The sequence below is a fragment of the Salvelinus sp. IW2-2015 genome, linkage group LG17 (genome assembly GCF_002910315.2).
Source record: "Salvelinus sp. IW2-2015 linkage group LG17, ASM291031v2, whole genome shotgun sequence".
Taxonomy (NCBI): Eukaryota; Metazoa; Chordata; class Actinopteri; order Salmoniformes; family Salmonidae; genus Salvelinus; species Salvelinus sp. IW2-2015.
Window position 1 is genome coordinate 19,207,514 of NC_036857.1, and position 12,053 is coordinate 19,219,566.

At 42.8% G+C, this 12,053-nt stretch overlaps 1 protein-coding gene across 2 annotated transcripts in view; it reads left to right on the forward strand.

The window, feature by feature from the left end:
* LOC111976805 (beta-catenin-like protein 1) overlaps positions 1 to 12,053 on the forward strand; it is a 37,814-nt gene that overhangs the window by 20,153 nt on the left and 5,608 nt on the right. For both annotated transcript variants that reach the window (XM_024005947.2, XM_024005948.2), the window contains exons 12-13: positions 3,866 to 3,963; positions 4,355 to 4,435. In XM_024005947.2, the coding sequence (XP_023861715.1) occupies positions 3,866 to 3,963; positions 4,355 to 4,435 (179 nt within the window). The remainder of the gene's footprint in view (positions 1 to 3,865; positions 3,964 to 4,354; positions 4,436 to 12,053) is intronic.

A 12,053-nucleotide genomic window follows, 5' to 3' on the forward strand; every position in this document is an offset into this window, starting at 1 on the left:
AGTAGAATGGTCCAAACACACCAAGACAGTTGTGAAGAGGGCACAACAAAGCCTATTCCCCCTCAGGAAACTAAAAAGATTTGGCATGGGTCCTGAGATCCTCAAAAGGTTCTACAGCTGCAACATCTAGAGCATCCTGACTGGTTGCATCACTGCCTGGTACGGCAATTGCTCGGCCTCTGACCGCAAGGCACTTCAGAGGGTAGTGCATACGGCCCAGTACATCACTGGGGCTAAGCTGCCTGCCATACAGGACCTCTACACCAGGCGGTGTCAGAGGAAAACCCAAAAAATTGTCAAAGACCCCAGCCACCCCAGTCATAGCCTGTTCTCTCTAGTACTGCATGGCAAGCGGTACCGGAGTGCCAAGTCTAGGACAAAAAGGCTTCTCAACAGTTTTTACCCCCAAGCCATAAGACTCCTGAACAGGTAATCAAATGGCTACCCGGACTATTTGCATTGTGCCCCCCCCCTCTTTTACGCTGATGCTACTCTCTGTTTATCATATAAGCATAGTCACTAACTATACATTCATGTACATACTACCTCAATTGGGCTGACCAACCAGTGCTCCCGCACATTGGCTAACCGGGCTATCTGCATTGTGTCCCACCACCCACCAACCCCTCTTACGCTACTGCTACTCTCTGTTCATCATATATGCATAGTCACTTTAACCATATCTACATGTACATACTACCTCAATCAGCTTGACTAACCGGTGTCTGTATGTAGCCTCGCTACTTTTATAGCCTCGCTACTGTATATAGCCTTTCTTTTTACTTTTGTTTTATTTCTTTACTTACCTATTTTTCACCTAATACCTTTTTTGCACTATTGGTTAGAGCCTGTAAGTAAGCATTTCACGGTAAGGTCTACACCTGTTGTATTCGGCGCACGTGACAAATAAACTTTGATTAGATTTTTGGGGGGGGCTTACATCTCTTACACTGAGATGCAGTGCCTTAGACAACAGCGCCACTCGAGAGGCCAATAATAAATACAAAAATCCCAATCAAAATCTGCCAGTTTAACATGGGCAGATGCAGTGGATTGAGATCTCTGTCGTCCTTCCACATCTACGGTGGAAAGTGGCCAAGCTACAGTGGTGTTTGTCGACCATGAGACTTCCTGAAATCGTTTTTCTCATGAAAATGTCTGTTCCATCCGAACAGTTTGGACTATAAACTAATATGACCACTCTGGAAAGATGAGACTCTCACGAATATGATGGTGTTCTCCGTTGACTCGTCTGATGTGCGAACTTCTGTAGCGTCCGAACCATCATGGGACTCATCTGAAGGTAACTGGTAGCTGTAAAAAAATAAAATAAAATAAAAACTTTTGTGACCACCACCCAATTTTTTCACTGAAATTACATTGGTCTGCCGGATGTTTTATAGAATCGCGATACGGAGAGAGTTGGATAAATCATTAGCGATACAGTTAATCAACCATACTGTATTTAAACATTAAGCACGTTCAGCCATTCCTTTTATTTCAACACTAGTTATCTTACGGACCATATTTATAATTTTTTCAAATAATGAAGACCCTCTATTCCTCTTTGAAAGCATTTAGACGAACAACCCCTCAAAGTTGCACCAACCACGTGGAACCATCCAAGTGTGGGTACAGAAAGTGGCCTGACGGGTGGCAAGGTTTTGCTTTGTGCAATTTACAGGAACCCTTCAAAACCAAACAGTTTACAATAGGATTGCATGCCTTAAGTAGGCCTAAAACCTGCAGTAGGCTATTTATCAGCAGAAATTCATAATATAAGTTACATACATTTAATGGAGCTGTTATTACTGCTAGGTGTTCAAGCTTGAAGCCTTCTATCACTTGGGGTGTAGTGATCAGGCTGTGGAATGTCACACTGCGACCATGGCCCTGTGGCTAATGGCTTTTCTCATTGAGGGGCTCTGGAGTGTGCCATAGTGGAGACACTCATTCACAGACCTCATCGTCCTATCCTGATAACAGAGAGGAGCAGGTCTGGCCTAGGGTAAAGGCCAGGGCTGCATCTGAAATGGAAACCTATACCTTATATAGTGCACTACTTATGACCAGGGCCCATGGCTTTTGTTAAAAGTATTGAACTATATAAGGAATAGGGTGGCATTTAAGACACAGCCCAAGTGGTACTGTAACACACTCAGACTTTGAGTTGAACTGCCACCGACTGCAGACTAGTACTTCTTCCACAGCCTTCTGCAGCTCAGCCCAGGGAGTCTTAGCAGTGGTCCCAGTCCTTCACCAGAGGCACTTCTTATACTAGCTTTAATGATGTCCTAATTTACCCACCCAGCCACCACACCCCCACTGTGCCCATGTGACTCTGGTCCTCTGGAGATAGGGAGAGCTGAGACAGCACTTCCTTTCTGTGGTGCTGTTTGATGAACATGCTGCTGCTCTGTTTACTTCCTGAATTTGATGTCCCTCTTATTGTACAGTATTTAGTGGGGAAATAGGCCTACCACTGTGACTGCCAAAATATAAGTTTATAATAAGAGGGTGGGTGATATTTTTCCATTTAAATGTATTTCTTTGGTCCTGTATACTTGCCTTGCCCAGTTATTTGGCTGTTCATTTTCATTAAAAAAGCTGAAGATTTCTGATCAGCATGGTGTAGCTCCTAAAGCTTGAGAAGTGACAGCAACTCCCATGCCATCAGTAGTCTAATGACACCCCCTCACTGGATGACAAGGGTATGTCTTAATCAGCATCGATCTTGTGCACCTGTTTGTGTAGAGTGCCCAGTAGCGATCAATAACATCCCACGGTGGTGTCAAGGTGCTGACAACAATTACCACTCGGCTTATGTTGACAAACTAATGTCCCCGGAAGTTGTATTCCCCTCATTATGTGTAGACAGTCCACTTGTTGACATTAGCTTAAGATGGTAAAACCTATCATAATAAACACAAACAGTTAATTATAAAATTAGTGAATAGAGTTGTGCGCTTGCTTTGTATGGCATTTATCTCTCTTACAAAATGTGTTGATAAGTGGCACATGGGAGAGCAGTATTGAGCACCTTCCTGAAGATGAGTCTTAAACCAAAATAGAATCAAGTCTTGTGCTTGTTGCTTAGCAACTTCCAAGATAAATTGAACTTAGAAATTGACCTCTTATTAATTGTCAAATTACAGTTTCATATCAGCATGTAAATGTTATTTTTCTGTCTTTTGTTTTAGTATTTTGTGTATGGCCGATTCATAAGCATATTATTTTGTCAGATTTAGGTCTAAATGTCAGATGCAGGTGTAAGCTGGAAAAAAAGTGGTGTGTCACTGGGGTAGAGTAAATGTTCTGTGAAATGTGTGTTTTGGTTATTAGGTTAACAATAGCACTCGTAGGACCAATTTGCCTTTTGTTACTAATTTTGTCAATTAACCAGAGGTTTTGGAGCCCAGGCTCATTAAATGGCCACACACCCTCTACAGAAGGGCTTTTTATCACCACCAGAAAATTATATTCAATGACAAGCATAAAGGTTGTGGAGTATTACAGCCAGCCTTTAATGAAAATTGATTTTTAAATTTCATTACTTTGTATTTTTCCCTGCTAAGATTTTCCATGCTTATCTCTGCATAGTAATAGAAAATTATCATCAGTCCTAATCATTATATGTTTCCATTCCTGCCACTGCCAGACTGTAACCTGATCTTGGAATATAATCCGTTTTACAATAGTCTGTTGCTCCTATGAATTCTGAAAATGCATAGTATTTTTACGTACAGTATAATATTAGCACTGTGGGTTCAATAACAGTAGGCTACTTCTAACCCCTCATGAAGATGAAGCTGGGCTACCTTGATGAAGCCACAGTGGAACTGATCTGGTTATTTTCTCTTTGCAGAACACGTGTGTTCCATCATAGCTTCCTGCCTGCGGAACCTGAAAGCCCAGCAGAGGACGAGGCTCCTCAGCAAGTTCACAGAGAACGACTGTGAGAAGGTGAGATCTTCACAGATCCACCACTGTGCAGATAATTAAAAAAAAACACCAATATTTCTTAAAACGCATAAGGAATAATGTGCCCCAATGTTCGGGTTTTGCATGTTAAGTTCTAGGATAGAAGCCCCCTGGTACAGGTGTGAGCTTGTGTTGATCAGCATGTGATTGGTCACTATTATTGACTGAAATATTGATACTGTGGTGGGAAGAGTTATGAACCTCACTACCAGTGATCGAGACAACAGACTAGCTGAGTGGTTCTACAGACACGGTCGTAGACATACTACATGCCTGCCTCTGACTGTCTGAATTCTATTTTCTCCCTACCTGGGGATTTTGTATGCATAGTTCCTTGTATTGGTGTCTGATGTCTTCTCCCTCTGTCCTACAGGTTGATAGACTGATGGAGCTGCATTTTAAGTACCTGGAAGCTGTTCAGCTGGCTGACAAGAGGATTGAAGGAGAGAAACACGTAAGGGTCCTACCCCTACCCCCCTTCGCTACCAACAGCCTGCATTCTAACCTCGGCTGACAATAATTCTGAAACAAGGGCAGATAAGTGTCCAGATAGAAGAGTCATTTTAGATAGACTTGTAATTGTCACAACTTCAGGACTTGCGGCTAGCTTGGAGAGAGGCTGGAATCCTTGATTTAAATCCAATGCCCAAATATAATGTTATTATCTACGTTAAACTCCCCAGCTTCTGCTGCATGGACCCACTCAGAATATGTTGCTGTGTGAGGGTTATGTCTGCTTGCTTTTTGTGGCTGGAATCCCCCTCCATTGTTACAGGCAGAGATACCCAATGAGATCCGATCAGCCACAGGTAAGCAAGGCAGTGTTTGAGTCTGATACCCTGTGATCCCAGAGAATGTGTGAGGCCCAGACTGTGCTGTGCTCCCTCAGCCAGATGGAAAGAGCCAGATAAGAGAATTCTCTTCTCCAGCAGGAGCGAGAGGACAGGAGAAGGTAGAGTTTTAAGAGGGAGATAGCTTTAAGATTCATATCTGATGAGAAATGATTTTATTTGACCCCCATTGATTTGAAATTGTAAATTAAAGGGTGACCGCTTGACACGACTTGACATTCCCCATTACTTTTGAGTGCAAGTATGACCAAGTAACACCCAAAGAACACATTTTCTGTCTTCATTATCTTGATGCACATGGATAGCCCTAGTACATTGTTCAAAATGAGAATGTATTTAGTTTCGTTAAAGATTGAAGAAACGTAGGTAACTAATACTTTAAGTATCTTTTTTCTGTCCTGGCTGGGATCTTCTCTCATGTCTTCTATCTATAAAGATGCCATTTCCTGCTGTGTCCTGTGCCCCTTCCACTTCCTTTGTACAACTGGCTGCCGTCAGCAGTTCTGTTTTTATTAGTCCACTCTCGTTCAGGTGTTATTTTTTAGGGTAAGCAAAATGTTTTCCTTTTCTACTCCACAGGAGTATACTTCTCGTCATCAGAGGAGTCCTCCGGACCTGAATTTAATAAGCTGCTTATTTCCCCTCCCTCATCCCTCCATCTTGGTGATAATAATGATGCTCTTGGAAATTGATTAAAGTAAAACATGTCTGAGACCGACCACAATATGGCAAAATTCCTCAGTGCAGTACTGAGAACCTGGAAATCTCAGTTGTTTGCATATGATTAAACTCATCTCATCTTCTATTTAAAGGTTGTGTTAAGGCACAGGGAATTAGTCCCCACATCTGCCCCCCCCCCAACTCCACACCCACTCTCTCTCCCCCCCCTCTCTCTCATTTCTGCTTTCGAGGCAAAGAGATGGTATCAGAGAGAAGTGCTAAGTTGCTGTGAAATTGATTAGCGCAGACAAGTAATTACTGCTGTAGCCCCTGTCAGGTTAGTCAGGTCTCTGCTGACTGCAGGCAGGGAACGAGGAGTAGTCTAACTACCTGCAGCTCCTCTAGTAGCCACACTATCCTAGTGGTCATGCTATAGACATACAGGGCTGCACATTCTGCATGCAAACAGCATACAGTGACTTCCGAAAGTATTCACCCCCTTGGCATTTTTCCTGTTTTGTTGCCTTACAGCCTGGAATTAAAATAGATTGTTTTGTGGTTTTGTATCGTTTGATTTACACATGTCTACCACTTTGAAGATGCTAAATATTTTTTATTGTGAAACAAATAAGAAATAAGACAAAAAAAACTGAACTTGAGCGTGCTTAACTATTCACCTTCCCAAAGTCAGTACTTTGTAGAGCCACCTTTTGCAGCAATTACAGCTGCAAGTCTCTTGGAGTATGTCCCTATAAGCTTGGCACATCTACCCACTGGGACTTTTGTCCCTCAAGGCAAATCTGCTCCAGCTCCTTCAAGTTGGATGGGTTCCGCTTGTGTACAGCAATCTTTAAGTCATACCACAGATTCTCAATTGGATTGAGGTCTGGGCTTTGACTAGGCCATTTCAAAACATTTAAATGTTTCCCCTTAAACCACTCGTTTTGCTTTAGCAGTATGCTTCGGGTCATTGTCCTGCTGGAAGGTGAACCTCCGTCCCAGTCTCAAATCTCTGGAAGACTGAAACAGGTTTCCCGCAACAATTTCCCAGTATTTAGCACCATCCTTCAATTCTGACCAGTTTCCCAGTCCCTGCCGATGTGAGGATAAAAATTATCCCCACAGCATGATGCTGCCACCACCATGCTTCACTGTAGGGATTGTTCTCGGGGTGATGAGAGGTGTTGGGTTTGCGCCAGACATAGCGTTTTCCTTGATGGCCAGCTCAATTTTAGTCTCATCTGACCAGAGTACCTTCTTCCATATGTTTGGGGAGTCACCCACATGCCTTTTGGCGAACACCAAATGTGTTTGCTTATTTTCTTTAAGCAATGGCTTTTTTTCTGGCCACTCTTCTGTATAGCCCAGCTCTGTGGATTGTACCGCTTAAGTGGTCCTATGGACCGATACTCAAATCTCCGCTGTGGAGCTTTGCAGCTCCTTCAGGGTTATCTTTGGTCTCTTTGTTGCCTTTCTGATTAATGCCCTCCTTGCCTGGTCTGTGAGTTTTGGTGTGCAGCCCTCTCTTGGCAGGTTTGTTGTGGTGCCATATTCTTTCAATTTTTTTTATAATGGATGTAATGGTGCTCCCTGGGATGTTCAAAGTTTCAGATATTTTTTTATAACCCAACCCTGATCTGTACTTCTCCACAACTTTGTCCCAGATTTGTTTGGAGAGCTCCTTGGTCTTCATGGTGCCCCTTGCTTAGTGGTATTGCGGGCTCTGGGGCTTTTCAGAACAGCTGTATATATACTGAGATCATGTGACTCTTAGATTGCACACAGGTGGACTTTATTTAACTAATTATGTGACTTCTGAAGGTAATTGGTTGCACCAGATCTTATTTAGAGGCTTCATAGCAAAGTGGGTGAATACATATGTACCACGCACCACTTTTCCATTTTAAATTTTTTTAGAAACAAGTTTTTTTTCATTTCACTTCACCAAATTTGGTGTCTGTCCATTACACGACATCCAAATAAAAATCTATTTAAATTACAAGTTGTAATGCAACAAAATAGGAAAAACGCAAGGGGAATTCATTTTTGCAAGGCACTGTAACTGGATGCATCGATGCTGAAAGGATTTCAAAGGAGAAAGTATTTCAAAGCGTCCAGAAATGAGCCTTTCTCTTGCCTTTCCCAAACTTGTCTATAGCCTATCATGCACTATATAGAAAAGTATGTGGACACCCCTTCAAATTAGTGGATTCCGCTATTTCAGCCACAGCCATTGCTGACAGGTTTATAAAATTGAGTACACAGCCATATAATCTCCTTAGACCAACATTGGCAGTAGAATAGCCCGTACTCAAGAGCTCAGTGACTTTCAACCTGGCACCGTCATAGGATGCCACCTTTCCAACAAGTCAGTTCGTCAAGTTTCTGCCCTGCTATAGCTGCCCCGGTCAACTGTTAGTGCTGTTATTGTGAAGTGGAAACGTCTAGGAGCAACAATGGCTCAGCCGCAAAGTGGTAGGCCACACATGGTCACAGAATGGTACCACCAAGTGCTGAAGCGCGTAGTGTGTAAAAATCGTCTGTCCTCGGTTGCAACACTCACTACCGAGTTCCAACCGGCCTCTGGAAGCAACGTCTGCACAATAACTGTTCGTCGGGAGCTTCATGAAATACGTTTCCATGGCCGAGCAGCTGCACTCAAGCCTAAGATTACCATGCACAATTTCAAGCGTCGGCTGGAGTGGTGTAAAGCTCGCCGGACTTTGGAGCAGTGGAAAAGCGTTCTCTGGAGTGATGAATCGCGCTTCACCATCTGTCAGTCCGATGGACAAATCTGGGTTTGGTGGATGCCATGAGAACCGCTACCTGCCCGACTGCATAGTGCCAACTCTAAAGTTTGGTAGGGGAGGAATAATGGTCTGGGGCTGTTTTTCATGGTTCGGACGAGGTTCCTGAGTTCCAGTGAAGGGAAATCTTATCGCTACAGCATACGATGACATTAGGATTGACTCCGGCAAAAAAAACTAAAATCAATTAATCTATTCTTTTGACCAATCGATTGGGCCCCAAAAAAATAATGTATATTTTTCCATATATAGACAAAACCTGTGTTTTAATAAAATCAACTATATGCATTGAGCTTGTCTGATGCTTTAAGCTTACGGTTTGATGAAATTAGACAAATGCCTCGAGGGTGCCAGAGTTATAGATAACAAGAAGAAAAAAACCTGAACCTGACCCAACTGTTCTCCTCCCACTCCTGCTGGCTTTCACAGATTCTGCCATTACTCTCCTGAAGTAGCCGGTAATTGGCTAAAGGAGTCGGCGAAGACCTTTCTCATGTGGAATGCCAATTTATCTTACCATTTCTACCGATCTGCATGCCGTTTATGGTTTTAAATGCACGTCTTCGTGAAAGTTTCAATTATAATAATGTTTTCATGTCTGAATCATTGTCATGTGGTTAATCAAAATTCCACCCAAATCTAGTGGAAAATAATACAAACCTAAAAAGTAACTTATTTTGCCGTTGCTAACTATGTAAAAATAGCCTGCATAACGCCAACAAATAAAAATATTCCAGTGTGCAGGTAGAAAATATCCTGATTTAAACAAATTAAATGTCCTGTAAATCACATTGGCTACACATGGCCTGTCTGCAATGAACTTGAAACATTGTATCAACTATTAATAACTTATGTGGGTCCAGCCCAATGCTTGTGCTAGCGAACTTGCAACGTTGTATATTCTGGGCCCTCAGTTTCCCATGCCAGTGAGCTCGGGACAGACACAGCTGTAGGCTTTGCACAAGGGATAAGAAGCAGTGCTTGACTTGGGCAGGAGCTCACTGGAGCTGAGTCCCAGCACCTCAAATGTTCTACTGCTTGAACTCCTCTTAGCATATTAGCTCAAAAATATTGTGGAGCTCCTGCCTCTAAAATATAAATGGTACTGGCACCCAAAATGAGTCCCGGCAACTATTTTAGTCCAAGTCAAGCACTGATATGAAGTAATCAGGTAATATTTTATGACGTTTCCACTTCATCAAAGCATGACATTTTCCCTTTCACGTTGAGTGGTTATCGAAGGGAGAGAACTGGAAAGATTTTTCAAATACATTGAGGAACTATTGTAATTGTCAATGGATGTAAAAACCACCTTCGTTTGCTTGCTGTTTGAGGTGAAGTAAACAACATTGCTTTGAGAAGCTCCACAGGTCATTAAGCCAACCAGAAATAGTATCAGATCCCCAAATGGGCACATTTATATGCCTACATTCCCTTACTCAACATTGACAGAAGTTCTCCAAATAAAAGATAATGACTAAATTGACAAAACTCATAAATAGAATGAAATAAACCAATACTTGTTTCTCACAAATGTAGCATAGGTTGTGCACTCTGCAAACAACGTGTCCAGTCCGACAATGATAACGGGAAGACTGGAATAATAATATTGAATGCATTAACAGAAATTACCATAACCAAAGTAACAAACATTGTAGATGAATTCTTATAATTTATATCAGGATATGTACTACTGGTGATATAGGTCATGGGAAATTGATATACACCAACAATCAAACGCAAACAATTCATACAATGAATGTGGACAAATTGGCGGGAGTGTGCGCGTTCAGGAGAGAGAAATGCATTGTGCATCTGGGCACATGGTCAATCCATGGCCATGCAGCATTTACGGTGATACATTTACATTTACATTTAAGTCATTTAGCAGACGCTCTTATCCAGAGCGACTTACAAGTTGGTGCATTCACCTTATGATGTCCAGTGGAACAACCACTTTACAATAGTGCATCTAACTCTAAGGGGGGGGGGGGGGGGTTAGAAGGATTACTTTATCCTATCCTAGGTATTCCTTAAAGAGGTGGGGTTTCAGGTGTCTCCGGAAGGTGGTGATTGATTCCGCTGACCTGGCGTCGTGGGGGAGTTTGTTCCACCATTGGGGTGCCAGAGCAGCGAACAGTTTTGACTGGGCTGAGCGGGAGACAGCCTCAGCAGAAGTCAGGGCTTTTTCATGCTTCGCGGAGCAGTTGTCAAGGAAGTGAGTTTGTTATTTCTACAGGATATTCCGCCCCCACCTACCGTCAACCAATCATGTCAATGCGGAGCTGTACAGAGCCCTTCGCATTGTTAAACATTTGGTTCCAGTCATTAGAACGAGCCTGTTCTCCTCAGTTAAGGTGCCACCGACCTCCTGTGCTATCTATTTGTTACTGCTTGACTGAAATGATCTCGGTCGAATAACAGCCTAACGACCAAACAATCCACCAGTTGACTAATTGGGGTCAGCCCTAAATTACATTCTAGATTATTCTGTTCTTCCAACTTTGTGGCAACAGTTTGGGGAAGGCCCTTTTCTGTTTCAGCATGACCATGCCCCCGTGAACAAAGTTTGGTCCATACAGAAATGGTTTGCTGTGATCGGTGTGGAAGAACTTGCACAGAGCCCTGACCTCACCCCATCGAACACCTTTTGGGATGAATTTGAATACAGACTGCGAGCCAGGCCTAATCGCCCAACATCAGTGACCAACCTCACTAATGCTCTTGTGGCTGAATGGAAGCAAGTTCCTGCAGCAATGTTACAACATCTAGTGAAAAGCCTTCCCAGAAGATTGGAGGCTGTTATAGCAGCAAAGGGGGGGACCAACTCCATATTAATGCCCATGATTTTGGAATGACATGTTTGATGTCAGGTGTTCACATACTTTTGGTCATGTAGTTTACCTTTCTTCCAATTTTAAGTGTTGGTGGTTGGTTTCAATGCGTTGGTTATTTTTGCTCCTCTCTATCCCTGCTTCCTGTCTTCCTTACCTGCTCCAGCCTTATTAAGAGTATGGAGCTATTGCTCAGACATCCATTACCTCAGCCTCTGTGTGTAGGAGGGCTGTGTGCTGTGGGATTGATGGGAGCTGGGTAGGGATCAGGCCTGAAAGGTCCTATTGTGCAGCATCATCTCCCACCCAACCACTGGAGTCTTATTGATCCTTGTGATGGCTTAAAGCATGTACGTGTGTGTGTGTGTAGGTGGTTGCCTGTATTTCTGGGATTCTATTACCTAGGTTAGGATCAAAATAGAGGAAAATGCCATTTGATTTCTGAAAAGCCTAAATGTTAATCTGTGCAACTATCAAAAGTGAAAATCAGCATCTCTCCCCGTTCAAGTTTTATCACCTACTCTTACACCACACAAGTAAACTGATTCGGTAAGCCCTCTGGCGTACGGAGGGCTACAGTAAGCTCAGGGAAAGTGCTGACGAAGAAGTAACTTTAATTCTTTGCATTCCACCAGAGGAAAAGCATGGAGCCAGCATTTGTTCCATTTTGCTGTTGTCATATTAACACCTGTACTGGACCAGGATGTGGAATGGAGAAGAGACTGAAAATCGGTCCTCATTACTTTCTCCTTGGTGGTTGGTTGTCAGGCCTCATTCCTTGATTAAGTCGTCCAGGCTTCCTTTGAAAAAGTTTTTCTCCACTCCAATTATTTTCAGAGTAATGAGGACAGACTAGTTGGTATGTTTGCCAGTCCCTTTGTCCCTAGGGTTCGCTATACATTAGCATATACAGACATTTT